Here is a 16,343-nt window from a genome sequence, read left to right as displayed (position 1 = left end):
CCCGCTTTGAATCCTGGAGGATATTCCCGGAACACACAGGTCTCGCGCACGCTCTCTCTCTCTCTCTCCCCCACTGATGGCTTTCTTTTTGCTGCTATGATTAAGACAAAGAGACCCCAACTGGTTCACCATCTGAACAAGGTAAACCCTCCCCAGGAAAAAAAAAAAAAAAGAGAGAGAAAGAAGAAAGAACATCAAGAGAAACCACAAAACCCACAGATTTTCTCTCCTTCCCTTTATATTCTGCATTTTCTGGGCATTCTCTTCTTCTTTTTTGGTGGGTGTGTTTTGTTTGTTGTGCTCATGGATCTGAACTGGTTTCCTATTTTCCAAGGGTTTTCTGGTGACTTCATTTCCCAGAACTTTTACCATGTGACTCAAGATCTTTGTGTTGCTCTTTTGATAATATTTCCAGGTTTAACATGTCTCACTCTAGGTGAGATACCACTAGTTTGTTGACCTAGGTCTCGTCTGATTTTTTTTTTTTTTTTTTCCAATTTGAGAAGAGATACCAGGAAAATGGGGAGAGAGAAGATAAAGATAAAGAAGATAGACAACGTGATGGCGAGGCGAGTGACATTCTCGAAGAGGAGAAGAGGGCTGATCAAGAAGGCTCAGGAGCTCTCCGTTCTGTGTGACGCTGATGTGTCTCTCATCATCTTCTCAGCTACTGGCAAGCTCTATGAATTCTCCAGCTCCAGGTACACAAATATTAGTTCTTCATAAGTCTCTAGTTTGTCATCTTCGGTTAACTTGGGACTTTCAATTTGGATGTGCAATTTGATCATACCTTTGGTGTGTGTAATGCAAGCGTGAGGGTGTGTGTGTGTGTGTGTGTGTGAGAGAGAGAGAGAGAGAGAAGGGGGGTGGTGTTGCGTGTTTGGGCACTTCGATCGTCTCTTGAGAGATCAGCCCATATTTGGGTGCAATTCGTGCATAAAGTATACTATACAGGAAGTTCAAAAATTTGTAGACTGAAAGTGGAGATCTATTGTCTGATGATGAGGAGGGTGATCAAAACTCAACAGAACAGCAAGAGAGAATATAAAAGCACCAGCATATTTTAATTCAGAACTTCCAAAAGGAGCAAGGAGGAGAGAGATGAAGAAGCCCTGAAATTCAGAACCAGAGTTAAGAATAAGAAGTAGAAGAGAGGTATCTAGAGTTTGTGCATATTTCGATAGTAATAAGTCTTTTTGTAGGTTTTTTTTAGACGACTATTTAAAGAAATCAATTATATATGCATGATCAAAAGAGATATGGAAAATTGGAGTAAATATATCTCTAATATCCCGGTGCAAAGAAGATGTCAACTTGAGTTCGAATACAAGTTTAAACAATCTTCAATGATTGAGAAACGGCAAATGAGGTGACTGAAACACGACATTTGTGGGGCTTTTTCAAAGGAAGCGGCATTTCGTCTCAATTTCACGCGTCTCTTTCTAGTTTGCTGAACACTTGAGGCTGAACACATGTTTTCTCTCTTGCATTCCTTTCCCTCCTCCTCCTCTGGGCTTTGTTGTGGTATGTTTGTTTAAACTTAAGTAGAAAGTGAAAATAATGCTGTTTTTTCTTTGAAATCTAAGATATTTTCGAGTTCTAGAATTACGGCAGGTTATATAAGATTTTACGTGTCAATCACTTTTACATATTGTGAAAGTTTCAGGAGTTTTGAATATGAAAAAAAGAAGTCATAATGTGTGAGCTATGAGATTTTGATTAAATGAAAAGAAAAATATAGAGGTTGATCCAGCTAATTAGCTACCAGAAAAGAATTCAACCCCAAATAATCTTGGCTGGCCTTGGTCAAGATTTTACAAACCTAGTTCAGCACTTTTACAAACATGTACCATAAGGGTACGAATATGTACAATACTCCAAGCAAAATGGGCATCATCCTGATTTTACAATCATTTTTCAACCTGTGCTGTACCATACCCTTGGTACTTGGTGAAGTTTTATCACACATTGAGCTATCCTTCGACAAACGTAATTGCTAGCTAATTAGGTTTGAGCTAACCCTCTTATTTTTATTGTGATTTCTATCACATATAGAAAAAGGAACCTCAGGATACCATCCACATATATCCTTCTTTTCTTTTTTGCCGCCTGCCGTGTATACATATGCCTAGATTTGAATGTAACTATGTTTCCTAACTATAATACAATGCACTATGCACAAATTTCTTGATGCGGATCACTGCACTTTGAGTCCCTTCTTTTTCAATTAGGTCAATAAACTCTAAATTCACTTTTTATTGGATCACTCTGATCATATCACGGATAACTAGAGTCTATGAACTGTTTATCCGACCTTCACCTCAACTTAACGTAGACTCCACAAGAGGTCAGCTAACTTTAGGCTACATCATCTGGTCGAGCTGAGGGACTTCATCGACCAAAAAATCAAAAGTTACTAGCTTACTAAAAAGCAAAATTCAGCGGCTTGATAGAGATTGGTGAAATTCCTACGTCTTATGAAAACTTTGCATGTAGTTTCAGTATCATTGTCTTGTCTAAATCTTCCTCTGTGTGTTTTTTTATTTTTATTTTTTTATGTCCTTTTTCTGCAAGTATGGAGGATACACTGACGAGGTACGTTCTTCACTCCAATATCGTTGAGAAACCGGTCCAACCATGTCTTTCACTCCAGGTGAATCACTTGCTTTATTATGCCTTCTATGTTCTCTTGAACTTGCGTCATATGTTCGTGAAATGAGACAGATATTCTCCTGAGGAAATCATTCCATTGCATTAAAAAAATTCCTCTTCGAATTGGCAAGCCTTACGTTCTTCTTCCCTATAAGTATAATAGCGACATATGAAACACTGACAAAATGAATTCAGACGAACTTCGCATGAAGGATTTAATCTTTTTTTTGTGCTCGTTTTCTTTGTCTTAGAAAGACAGTAGCAATCTTGAAATGTTGCGCAAGGAAGTGAATGATAAGGCTTACAAACTGAGGTGTGTGCGTATTTTTTCCATGCTTGTTTGAGTCGTAACTATGTTTTTCTTTTCTGGTTCCTCCTTTTGGCGGATCAGTTATATTTATTTCCGGTCTTTGTTACAGACAGATGAAGGGAGAGGATCTGGAGCGGTTGGACGTGGAGGGATTGAGACAATTAGAGAAGAAACTCGAGGCGGGACTGAGCCTTGTTATCAAGACTGAGGTCTCTTCATTAACTTCTATTCATTCGGTTTTCATAAGAACCAAGAAAAGGGTCCCTCTCGTGTGTGGTTCTCGTTTCACTCTTTTGATTTTTCCCCATTTTAGTCGTTCCTCTCTTTCCAGGAAGAGCGAGCATCGACCAAGATCAACGAACTGCAGGGAAAGGTTCGAGTACACTAAGCGGCCCCTTGTGTGCATCTTTCATTATAAACATTACATGGTTAGGTCAACCCTCCAAATGATAATTTCCCATGCTGCGAACATTGCATTATGTCAAAGTGCATATTCAAGTTGCACAGGTTGAGCAGATTTAGATTTGTTGAATGCAACCATCTGATACGAAGACTCTATCCGTTGATTTGAAGGCTGTTACTTTCTGAAATTGCAGGAAGCACAGTTGATAAAAGAGAACAAACAGCTGAAACAGAAAGTAAGATTACTTCTCGATAAACGATCTTGTTGCTAATTTATCCCCATGCATTCTTCTTTTCTTCAAAAGAATTATCAGTGTCAAAAGGTGTTTATCTTATTTCAATAAATTGCATATGATGATGAAGATGATTTTACATCGAGGGAAGTCAGTGATCGTGAACTCAGAGGACAATAATGTGGTTCTAGAGGTCGAAGGCGTGTTGTTGGAGTTGGTTAACAACGTTGCCGTAGGCAGCAGTAGCGTTGCTCCTCTGGATGATGATCGCTTTCATCCCTCGAGTTAGGGTGAGCAAACAAATAGAGCTGATTTACTACAAAATACTGCATAATATATCTTGATGGGCTTTATTTTTGTATTTCTTCCGGTATTTAAATCGATACATCTGGGAAACTTAACAATTTTTAGCCCCAGCCTCTTGGAGTCTTTTAGATGTTGTTATCACCTGCCAGTATTGTCGGTGAGTTTATGTGTCGGACTATTAACATTGGATAACTTTTCATTTAGGTTTCCAGTGTTGACATAGCATTGTCAGAGAATTCATGCATGATCCCCAAAACGAATAATTCGTGCATGATCCTGGAAAAGAACCTTTGCTTCGCATGGAGAATCAAAGCGTGTGAATGATAGTATGGTAGGTAGCTAGACTGCCCTGGAAGGATTTACCACTGGCCTCTTGTCCGTGATTCAACTCAATATCACCATAAATTCCGGGACCTTTCTCTTTTTTGCATTAGCCAAGTCACTTTGCTCTTTGCAGCACTAATTTCTCTGCCTATATTATCATCTTGCAGGTTTCTTGTCTGAAGCTGAAGTATCAGACAGCTAACTGGTGCATCTTCTGCAATAAAACAATAAAGGAGGGAAGCCCATTATTTCAATGATATTAATAAAGGATTGAAGCTCGTGATTCAATCCCCTAAAATGCTTATTAGTGCATATAGCTAGTTGAAGATTCAACTTCTTATATAAAACCAATTGTCGTGATGATTCAGCCTGTCTTTGCATTTTCTTACTTGGTTGCCCTAGACAACATTTGTACAATCTATGTTAATTGTTAAGGTCTACTAGGAGCGAAAAATTATCTTTATTTAAGAATGTATGGTTGACTGCTTGACATTTATCTATAAGTGATGCTAACGAAATATATTAATGTTAATACTATCCATGCCCACAAAATACTACCCCTCAATCAAGTTTTGAAATGAGTAACGTTTTCCTTTACTCCTAATTAGTACGATACAGGTTATGAATATCACATGAGTGATGACCATATTGTAATCTATCAGGCATGATTGGAGGAAAATATCGAAGTATTCTAGAATTGATTTTGAATAATTAGTCTCTTTGAAAATCAGTCCGTGCCTAAGTTAGATTGTATTCTAAGAACCAGGGTTCTAAATGCTTGAAAATGCTAGGGTTGCAAATATAAGGGATTACCAGGGTGCTACGTTGTTAGCCACATCAGAATGGTTATGCTTTGTCTTGGAAAGAGGGAAGGGGGAGGAAAATGAGGGGTGAATGTGAAAAGCTTTGTGTATTATACGCTCTACTGGGAAAGGGGGAAAAAGTGTGGAGTATGGAAATTGAGTGGAAAACCTTATTATTCTAAAAAAATTGTGAAATTTCACATTTATCAGATTTTCCCTTCCCCCTTGTTCTCTCCCAAGCATAGAATTATTTTTGACGAGGAGAAAAGAAAGGGAAATTTAAAACTTTTTCTCCTCTTTCCTCTAATAAATGCTTCTAAATAGAGTCCTAGAGAATTCGAGTCATCTCTCCTTTACCACAGCTCTTCCTTCCCCCTTATGTTTCTTTTTACTTTTAATTTTTTTTCTGGAGACTTCGCCTATTCAACCTTTATGAATTCAAAACATCGCACTGCCACAAATTAGATGTTAAGTAAACGCCAAAATCGTAAATGTTTCCAAGTTAAAATGTAAAAGACGAGAGTCTCTCAAACACACTCTTAAGGTGGTCTTATTACTCTTGTGAATTTAGTCAATTTTTTATACCATGGTTGATTGCTATTGTTCACATCAGTATTTGGGACTTCAATGTTTAATTAAGCTAATATGAAAATTTTCTCCATGGGTTAGAAATTCAGTATAGACCACTGCATACAAAAATCAATAAAAATTTCCAAAAAATCCTAAACCAATAAAATTCAACTACCTATTTAGTCCTAAATTTTTTAATTTGACCAATTTAATCATAAGCTATTTGATAATTTGCTAATTAGTCCTTACGGCCAATTTTGGTCAAAAATCACTAATGTGGCGATCTAATCAACCTTAGCCACCTATGTGACACAATTGACATTGACGTATATGATTTTTATAATTTTTTAAATTTCCTAAATATTATCTTTTTTTTAAATCTTTTTTGTGTTTGTATTTCCTTAAAGATGAGGGAATATACATGATTGGCAGTTGATCAATCACTGGCCATGAGCAAGGGCCGCAACAGCCTTCACACAACTCTAGTGTGGCTGACAAGGGTTCCATATGCCTCACCTATGGCCAGCAAGTATTGCTAGCCGTCCTCAAGGCCTCGCCAACCTTTTCAATGAGATGAATAGTGAAACAAAAAAGAAAAAAAAAATTCAGAATTTTTTTTTTATAAAAAAATTGCAAAAGGTCAATATTAGCACCAATTGTGCCGCTCGAGACTAGGGGCAAGTATGATTCTAGGGTAGAACCTGAAACCAAATAACTGAAGAATTAGACTAGTGAGAACCCATCCAATTCCTAATTCCAAAGTATGCATGATAGGTTTTAGATTCCAAAAATTATGAAACTTATTTCGATGAGTAAGTTCCACGTTCTAGGTCGGTGGAGCTTGGAATAAGTTTTTGTATTTTTTTTTTTTGTTTGTATGTTCATATGATCATGTGGTATTCCATAGTGTTTGATGATAAGTGTATAATGTAGAACATCTAGTCTAAACTTCTAATTTACGACTGATACTTTTATTTTTGTTAATGTTTCATATTCTTCATATGTCTACATATACGTTGTGGCAGCCCAAGTACCAAAACTTGGCACGGAGGAACACTTAAGTGTCAAAACTTTGAAAATGTACATTAAGTGTCAAAATTGGAGTAAAATTGATCACTTAAATGCCACTCTGGCCAAAATCCGGCCAAATTGCTGACGTGGTAATTTTCCGACGAGATTGGTTCAAAGCGACGTCATTTTGCACGCTAATGTGGCGAAAAAAAGCAAAAATGACGTCGTTTTTGCTTTTATATGTAAATAATTAATATAAAAATTAATTAAATTAAATTTAAAACTAAATTTTATTTAAAATATTTTAGAAAATAAAAAAAAGGGTGGCCGAAGGAGGTGGCTAAGGGCTGAGCCCTCGCCGCTATTGGGAAGGGCCGACGACGGAGGGGGAGGGTCAGCCGAGGTCACCGGCCTCGGCCAACCGGCAGCAAGGGCTCGTGAGCGCTCGCCGGATCATGGAGTGCCCCAGATCTGGGTGAGTGCTCGTGGGCCCTCGCCGCCGATCAGCCGATGTCCCCGACCCCTGGCTAAGGCCCAGCGACCTCGCCGATGCTCCCCCACCGTCATCGCCCTTCACGATGATGGTGGGGAGGCGGCGAGGGCCCGCGAGCCCTAGCCCGGATCTAGGGCGAGGTTGCGACCCTCACCTAGATTCGGTGAAGGCTCACGGGCCCTTGCCGCCGGTTGGCCGGTGTCGCCGGCCGCCAGGCCTAACGACCCCTACCGATGCTCCCCCACTATCGTCGGCCCTTCCTAGCAACGGCGGGGAGGCGGCGAGGGCCGCGAGCCCTCGCCCGGATCTAGGGCGAGGTTGCGGCCCTCACCTAGATTCGATGAGGGCTCGCAGCCCTTGTCGCTAGTCGATCGGCATCGACGACCCCGGCCAGGCCCGACGACCCCGCCGATGCTCCCCCACCATCACCGGCCCTTCCCAACGACGGCGGGGAGATGGCGAGGGCTTGCGAGCCCTCGTCACCGGTAAGCCGGGGGTTGGCAACCTCGGCCGACCCTCCCCCCTTCGTCGCCGGCCCTTTCGGCTGCGCAGCAAGGGGGCTCGGCCCTCGCCCGCCCCCTTCGGCCACCTTTTTTAAAAAGTTTTTTAATGTTTTAGAATATTTTAAATAAATTTAGTTTTAAATTTAAATTAATTAATTTTTATACTAATTATTTACATGTCGAGCAAAAACAACGGCGTTTTTGCATTTTCTTGCTACATCAACATGCAAAACGACGCCGTTTTGCACCAATCTTGCCAGAAAATTGCCGAAGTGGCACTTAAGTGATCTATTTTACTTCAGTTTTGGCACTTAAGTGTACATTTTCAAAGTTTTGGCACTTAAGTGTCCCTCCGTACCAAGTTTTGGCACTCCAGGCGTCCTTACCTCTATATGTTGTGGTCAATGGATTGTAATAACAAGTGGTGGCTCTTTAAAGATGATGATTTATTATAATTATTCAATCAATAATATAAGTGAAACTTGAGTAGACCATGGAACTAACTCTAGAACTAGTGATGAGGTAATTTCCATGTTCCATGTTCCAAAAAATGAGGAACATGTTTCAACGGTAAGGTCCAAATGGAACATATATGGAATTTGGAATTGTTCACCTTACCTAAATGATTGTCATCCTTGTTATCTATTTCAGGCCAAAATTGCTTGGAAGGATTATATTGACAATTTTTTCAAAAGATTTAGGAATTGACCAAATTAAAAATTTTAAAACTAAATTGGTTGTTGTACACTAAATTTAATTTTTTTGGACATTATCTCCACTAAAATCTGTTATTACTATGATGCCCATCGATTTAGACCATTATGTAAAGTAAAAAGAACCCCCGATTTTTATTGGATCTCAATCATTTTTTCTTCCTTAAACATCTTCACTTACTTTTTATTTAAATATTGTATCCATGAATTATTAATTGAACTAGTAGTTAATCTCTCATAAGTTTCGATGTTAAGATTCTAGTTTTTTTATCTGACAAGAATGTTCTTAAACAAAGTGCAGATCTTAAAATATTTCCTCTTTTTACATATACAATTTTTCGTATTTTGTACTTTTATCAATAATTTATTTTCCATTAATTAAAAAAAAAATTGGTTATGTTGGCTTGTTTAACGTTTTATATCAATTTTATACAAGCACGCGACAAAGGAGGTTAAACCACCAATCTATTCACCCCGTTCGGTTCTAAATAATCCCCTTGTATCTATAAGTCCTAGTTGTGTTTAGAGACCCATCATTAGTCAATTTACTCCACCTTGATGGTGGAGGATTACAACTAACCAAAAAGAACGAAAAACTTGTACTGGATTGCGAAGAAAAACTTGTACCGGACTTGAAGGAAAATATAATTACGTGGAAAGGTGACTTATTTCTTAGTTGTCCTAAAAGCTCATGGTCTCATTTCTATGTTCACCCCATTCGATTCTAAATAATGTCCTTGTATATATAAGTCCTAGGTTGTGTTTAGAGACCCATCATTCTTCAATTTACACCACCTTGATGGCGGAGGATTACAACAAACCAAAAACAAAGAAAAACTTGTACTAGACTTGAAGTAAAAATATAATTACCCCAGAAAAGTGACTTATTTCTCTATTGTCATAAAGCTCATGATCTTTTTAATTAATATTAGTGGCTGGGAGATGAAAGGATTGATAATGACAAGAAAAAAGAAACTAAAGGAAATTGGAAGATTGAGTGAAGATGTCGTCTGCATGTAATAATAGAAAATAATGGAATTATATGCAAAAGGAAATTAGTATCTTCTTATGATTTTAAAACTTGAGATTAAACGGGGGAACTATGGAAAAGAAGAAAATTTTCTTCACAAGTTGAATAGATCCATTTAAAAATATATATATATATATATATATATATATATATATATATATATCATAAAGGGGTTAGGATCGGAGTACTATATGAGAGAAAAAGGAAGTATAGAGATTAACAGATCTATATGAAAGTAGAGGGATGTATCAGAAAGGAGAATGATGTATTAGAACAGGAAAGTAAATGACTTAAATAAAATCGCGAGAATTAAAAATAATGTAAAGACCGAAAGCAATATATAAGATATAAAGTAAGAGTATACATAAACAAAAACCAACCATTAAGGTGGTCTGAACTTGTATTAAATAAAGTTGAAAAGCTGAAATTACATGTATTGAAAGATGCAGAAACTTAAAGCATCAAGTCATCCACTAGGGCGGTAATCCGCACTCCAGGGAGTATTGATGTGTATTACAAGAAATGGTTAACCAACTATCATGTAAGTTGGTAACCTTGTATAAAACTATGTATGTGAAAACTAACTTACTTTGAAACCAGGGGATACAAGGTAAGAGAGCTTGGAGATGGAAGAGATGAGGATGGAGATGGAGAGGGTGATGGGTTACAAGTGAGAGAGAGAGAAGAAGAAGAGAGAAATCTGGAAAATTTCGAGCCCCTTCTTCTATGTTGAGAGGGTGTATTTATAGTGGGTGCTACAGTGAAATTGCTACGGTCTTTGAACAACAGGTGTAAAGTGAACGATGCGAGTGAACAATATAAAGTGAATAGTGAACAGTGTATAAACAGTGTATGTCTATTACGGTACGGTGTATAGCCTTTGCGCCGCTCGTAATAGTGTTGGCATGTGATGTCTTTGAGTTTAATCTCTGTCCAGATTGATCCCGTAACAGTCGTCTTCATTAGTGTTTCCACTGTGATGTGACTGGGAGGATCCGTCTTGACTGTCTTGAGATTTGGAAGATCCACATTGTGATTCTTCTGCTTTTGAGAGCATTGTCCTGAGGATGTTGCAGTAATCTTCTCTGTTTTGGACTGCTGCAAGTGCTGCACTTGCCATGGATTTTTCCTGTAAGAACGATGTATTGATGGGGATGCGATTATTTGGGTTTTCTGGCTTTTTAGCCATGTTTTAACCGCAGCCGGGATCCTTGATAAAAAAATCTGAATCCATCCCACCATTTTGTTTTGTATTTTTGGACAAGTCTTGGTACACCGGGTTTATTGGATGTATTGTATTCAAATTCCCATGCTTTGTTACCCAAGAGATTCTGAATATTATGAAGAAATGCAGAAGGCATGGGAACCTTATATCATGAGGTGTTGGTATGAATTGTTCACTGAAAACCTTGTATCCTTGTTTGACTATGGGATGTAATATTATGTCTAAAGGACCAAAGAGATCCCACTAGGAGTCAAACCAGTTTGGTAAGCTTTGTCTTGGGAAATTGTCTTTGAAGAATAATAACCAGGAGTGTTGGAAATTTGTATTCTGTCTCGAAAAGACGTTCCACCAAGATTGTTGGTAGTCCGGTATGTATATGAGGAGGAGTATGGCGGGCTTTGGGTAAGTCTGGTTTGGAATTTTCTGGGTGTATGGGGTGAGGCTCCCCATTGTGAGGGTGTATGACTTTCTTGATGGATATAGTGGAATAAAGGATGTTTTCGTATTGTTTTTATCAGCAAAGTGAGTGAACCTTGCCGATTCTGTTTCCACTAAAATTTGCTCATAATAAGCAAGGGTTTTGTTTGTATTGTGGGGTTTGAAAAGCTAATTTTTTGGAAATATGTTTTTTGCAAATTTTATTGGATCTTCATCGAAGAATCCGTCTTCCACATCAATATTTTTTGGAAAGATGTTTTTGGAAAAATTTTGACCTTTGAGAAGGAGGGGTTGCCTGAGGCCTAATAACCACCTCACTCGAAATTCTTTTGTATTCCGCTTGTTTTTGTGTAGCAAGCGGGGAAGGATTTTTACTTACCTCTATGGCACTGGATGGCTCTTTCTTTACATTTTGTAAAGACTGGGCAAGTAGCAATATTGTTTCTTTTGGTAGTATGTTGGCTAACGATTAAAGGCTAGCATGGGTTCGGATGATATGGGTTCTTTGTCAAAAGTGTTTGTTGTAAGAATGTCTGGTTGTTTTCTGCCATTTGGAGCCATGTCTTGACGGATGTTAAGCCTTTTGGCTTTGGTGGTGTATTGGAGGGTTCGGCGGTGGCTTTGCCTTTGCCTTTATCTTTGTCTTTTTGGGTCTTGGCATGATTGTATCCCTGTAAAAATTCTCTTGTGAGAAAATCAGGTAATGAATTTGAAGAACCATTTATAAATTCAATGTCAAAATCGAATACTGAAAGTATGGCTTGCCATCGGGCAAAAATTTGTTTTGATGCAATGTTTAAAACGTCTTTTTGTAAAACGTCTTTGGCTGATTTGCAATCAATCCTCAAGAGAAATTTTTGATTTAATAAATCTCATTGGAATTTTGATATAGATAAAACTATAGCAAGTATTTCTTTTTTGATTGTCGAATAATTTTGTTGAGTGGAATTCCAATGTTTTGAAATGAACTGAACAACTTGTTCTTTGTTGTTATTGACTTGTTTGAGAATACCACCATATCCTAATTCCCGAGGCATCTGTTTCAACTATTTTGAAAGTGGAAGGGTCAGCAAGGTGTAAGCATGGTATATCTTTTACATGCATTTTGATTTGTTTGACAATGTCTGTATGGACAGAGGTCCAGGGTGGAGGATCCTTTCGTAACCTTTGGTGTAAAGGTTTACAAATGATATTTATATTTGGAAAGAAATTTAAAATATAATTGAGACTACCCAAAAACCTTTGTAATTGAGTTTTGTCTTTGATTTCATGAGGGAATTTATTGGTAAAAGAGATTGATCTTTCAATGGGGGTTATAGTATTTAAATGAATGTAATGACCTAAGAATCTAATCTTGGTTTTGAAGAGTGCAATTTTAGTGGGAGAAACTACAAGACCATTTTGTATTATTATTTTTATGAAAGTAGATAAATGTTTGAAATGTTGTTCTATATTGGAAGAAAATACTAGAACATCATCTATATAAACTATGATGTATTCTGAATACGGGTTGAAAATCTCATTCATAATTCTTTGGAATTACGAAGGGGCATTTTTGAGGCCGAATGGCATAACATTCCATTCATATTAGCCAAAAGGGACTTTGTAAAGGCTGTCTTGTATTTATCCTTATCACGATCTGTATTTGCCGAATCCCGACTTCATGTCAAATTTTGAAAATATTTTTGATCTACAAAGTCTGTTTAACAAATCTTTTTATTGGGTATAGGATATCTTATCCACCTAAGGGCTGTATTAAGAGGTTTATAATTAATGACTAATCTGGGAACTCCTCTTTCAAGTTCAGCATTTTTATTGACATAAAAAGCGAACAACTCCAAGGTGATTGGCTTTTTCTTATGAGTTTTTTTATCTAAGAGATATTGTATTTCGCTGACGAATTTCAAAACTTCTTGGTTCATTTGTGTTGGGCGAGCTTTGGTAGGTATTTTGTTTTCAGAAAAGTCATGTTCATAAGGTAAATCAACGATATGCTTTTTTCTTTCCCAAAAGGCATTGGGTAGAGTAGAACATATAGTTTTTTCTATGTGTTTTTGTAGAGAAGCTATTTTCTCTATGATGTTTGGTTTTATAAGATTTTCTTCTATTCTTTTGAATTCTAAATCTTCTTTTAAGAATTCGAGTTGATTTTCTTTGTCTTTTATGAGGCAATTTATTTCTGAAATAGAATGTTCTTGTAAAATATTTAGGCTTCTCTTTTGTGGTTTTGTTATGAAGTTGAAGGTGATTTTTCTGTTTAGAGCATGGGTTTCAATACCTTCGTTAGTAACTGTAAAATGTTGTATTAGTTGTATGAAAGGAGTTCCAAGAATTACTTGTTGCCTCATATTTTTAACTAAAAGAAAAGAGGTTTTATAAGACATTTGGTCTTTTATTATTAGAGCTTCGGGTAACTTGTATTGTATATTCAATTTGTCTCCTGAGGCTGATTTTAAGGATTCAGATGTTTTATCAAAGTATCTTGTTGGAACAAGGCCTTCCTTGAAAGGTTGCAAGTGCGGTTGGTAAACCTGTTTATGTTGATCAGCGAACTGAACAACTTAAGAGCCTCTCTTTCGCTCGAGTTTGTGTTGAAATTGCAGCAAACCAGACCTTTGAAGAGGTGATAGAGACAACTTACAATGGTGAAAAATGTGAGATAGGAGTTGAGTTTGAATGGAAACCTTCGGCTTGCGCTATTTGTGGTGTCTTCGGGCATAATTGTGCAGGGAAAAATTTTCCAAAAGCCAAGGATTCTGCTGCTGCGGCAGCTCATCCTGTTGTTGAGGCGCAGCTTCGTTCTCGTGTAGAGGGAAGTTCACAGCAGATCAATGAGGACCCGAGGTCTTTAGCGGTTGCTGCACATGACTTCTCTGTGGAGGGCAGTATAGTGCCTGTAAAGGAAACAACCCTGGTTGCAGAGCTTGTGCAACAGGAGGCAGTGGACCCTCGAATCTCAGCTTTGGGGGTGACTCCTGGTGTCTTGGAATCTCATAAAGCTGATAGTCTACAGGCTGATCCTGATTCTGTGTTACCTCCTGTCTCTGACCCTGGAGAGGCCGGCTGGAATCAGGTAAAACCGAAGAAGAAGAAGCAACAGTTCTCAGTAGATGCGGCCTCATTTGAGTTGTCCCCGCCGGGTGATGGGGGGCAACTCCTAAATCCGAAGGAACCTAGGCCTTCGAGTCGTGCAGGCAAAGAAATACCCCAATCGACCCTCGAAAGCTGTGGGCAAGGATGGCACCGGCCGTTCCTCACGAGCTGCAGGTGATGTTGATCATTCCACTGCTGCTCCTTCTCCCACTCAAGAAGATGAGATTTGCGATTTCTCCCCTGGAGAAGATGCAGCTGCGGTCAAGTCTGTTAAAGCTCCCTCGGCTCTTGCGGAGGGATCCATCCAGAGCAGCGGCTATTCGATTCGCCCGATCCCCCGACTTGTTACAACCGGAGACTTCAAAGGCGACTAAGTCAAGTCGCAAAGCCCACAAGCGGAAGTAGGTTCTCTCATCCCTTTTTGATGTTGTTTGGATTACGGAATGTGAGAGGAATCATGGACCCCGTGCGAAGGGCCGAGGTTAGGAAGCTTGTTGCTGTAAATAAGTTGAGCCTTATTGGCCTTTTTGAGACGAAAGTCCCGGAGCAGCTTTTTGATTCTATTTCATCCTCTATTCTAAGAGGATGGCGTTGGATTGCTAATTATGACTATGCTCCTAGAGGTAGAATCTGGATTGGATGGAACCCTACTTCCGTTGATTTTGATGTGATATCCCTTAATGACCAAGCCATCCATGGTCGTTTAAATATGAGTTCGTCCAACTTTTCTTGTTGCGTTTACTGCTATTTATGGTGAGCACACCTTTGTGCGTCGGAGGCCTCTTTGGGATGATCTTATCTTTTGTGATGAGCTCTTTCAAGATACTGCTTGGTTAGTTTCGGGTGACTTTCATGCAATCAAAGATCCTTCTGACCGCTTTGGTGGCTCTAATGCTTGGATCCCCTGTTTTGATGACTTCAAGCTTTGTCTGGATCAAACGGAACTTGAAGATCTCAGGTACTCAGGCCTCAGATTCACATGGTCAACCTCGGTGGGAGAAGCCAGAAAGATGCGAAAGATCGACAGAGTTCTTGTGAACTCTAAGTGGAGGATGGACTTTTCTTATTCGGAGGCGTCCTTTCTCAACCACCGGAATTTCAGATCACACCCCTATGGTTGTTAGGGTTGTTGATCCGCAGCCAAAGAGAAAGCCTTTTAAGTTTTTTGATTTCTTGGTTGATCATCCGGATTTCCGGTCTACAATCTCTCATGCATGGAATAGTCAGGTTTGGGGTGTTCCGATGTTTAGACTTGTTTCTAAGCTAAAGGTGGTGAAAGCCCGCTTAAAGGATCTTAATATGGAAGCCTTCTCGGATATCTCACAGAGAACCCTTCAAGCGAGGGAAAACTTGCGTTCTACTCAGATGCTCCTTCAGTCGGATCTTGAAAATATCCCGCTTGCTGAACTTGAAAGAGGTCAGCGGAGTGCGTTTATTGACCTTCGTCGTCAAGAAGAATCATTTTACAAACAAAAATCCAGAATTAGATGGTTGAAGGAAGGTGAGCGTAATACAACATTCTTTCACAACTATGTCAAAGCTAGATGCCTCAACAACCGAATTCTCTCGGTTAAGGACTCTGCAGGTGTGGTTGTTTCGGATCCTGTTTTGGTGCCTAAAGTTTTCCTTTCCTTCTTTACGGATCTCCTTGCCCGTCGGGTCAATTTGGCTAAACCAGATCTTCAAGAGTTGACTTCTCTTATTCCGAGGCCACTGACGGAGGGCCAGGTATGTTCTCTAGCCTCACCGGTGTCTGATTTGGAAATTAAGAATACTTTGTTCTCGCTAGCCAAAGGAAAGGCCCCGGTCCGGATGGTTTTACAGTAGAATTCTTCAAGAATAACTGGAATATTGTGGGATCCTTAGTTACTGAGGCGGTGCAAGATTTCTTCTCCTCAGGTTTTCTTCTAAAGGAAGTCAATGCGACTATCCTAGCCCTTATCCCTAAGGTGCCGAATGCTTGTGAAGTGAAGGACTTTAGACCAATTGCATGCTGCAATACTGTCTACAAGCTTATAACTAAAATATTGGCCAATCGAATAGCACCTGTACTTCAGGATCTTATCAGTCCTACCCAGAATGCATTCGTTAAAGGAAGAAGAATTAGGGATAATAACTTATTGGCCCAAGAGTTGTTTGCAGGTTTTCACCTTGACCCATATCTTCCAAGATGTGCGGTAAAGGTGGATTTCCGTAAGGCATATGATACCATTGATTGGGATTTCCTAGAGCTCACA

At 38.9% G+C, this 16,343-nt stretch overlaps 1 protein-coding gene across 9 annotated transcripts; it reads left to right on the top strand.

The window, feature by feature from the left end:
* Window positions 1-4,761, top strand: LOC104449179 (MADS-box protein SVP). Of its 9 annotated transcripts, none has more exons than XM_039304300.1 (9): window positions 1-141; window positions 507-701; window positions 2,575-2,653; window positions 2,904-2,965; window positions 3,072-3,171; window positions 3,294-3,335; window positions 3,559-3,600; window positions 4,108-4,234; window positions 4,395-4,761. In XM_039304300.1, the coding sequence occupies exons 2-8, from the start codon at window positions 520-522 to the stop codon at window positions 4,225-4,227; spliced, it is 627 nt and encodes a 208-aa protein (XP_039160234.1). In that variant the 5' UTR covers window positions 1-141; window positions 507-519; the 3' UTR covers window positions 4,228-4,234; window positions 4,395-4,761. The 9 variants fall into 9 exon arrangements, with proteins under 9 accessions (XP_039160234.1, XP_018731855.1, XP_039160233.1 ...); XM_018876310.2 differs by lacking the exon at window positions 4,108-4,234 and adding an exon at window positions 3,728-3,887; XM_039304299.1 differs by having other exon boundaries at window positions 3,276-3,335.
* The last annotated feature ends 11,582 nt before the right edge of the window (window positions 4,762-16,343 follow it).

The sequence above is a fragment of the Eucalyptus grandis genome, chromosome 11 (genome assembly GCF_016545825.1).
Source record: "Eucalyptus grandis isolate ANBG69807.140 chromosome 11, ASM1654582v1, whole genome shotgun sequence".
NCBI classification, from domain to species: Eukaryota; Viridiplantae; Streptophyta; class Magnoliopsida; order Myrtales; family Myrtaceae; genus Eucalyptus; species Eucalyptus grandis.
Note: the sequence above shows the minus strand (reverse complement) of the source record. Positions and strands in the feature narration are given on the sequence as shown.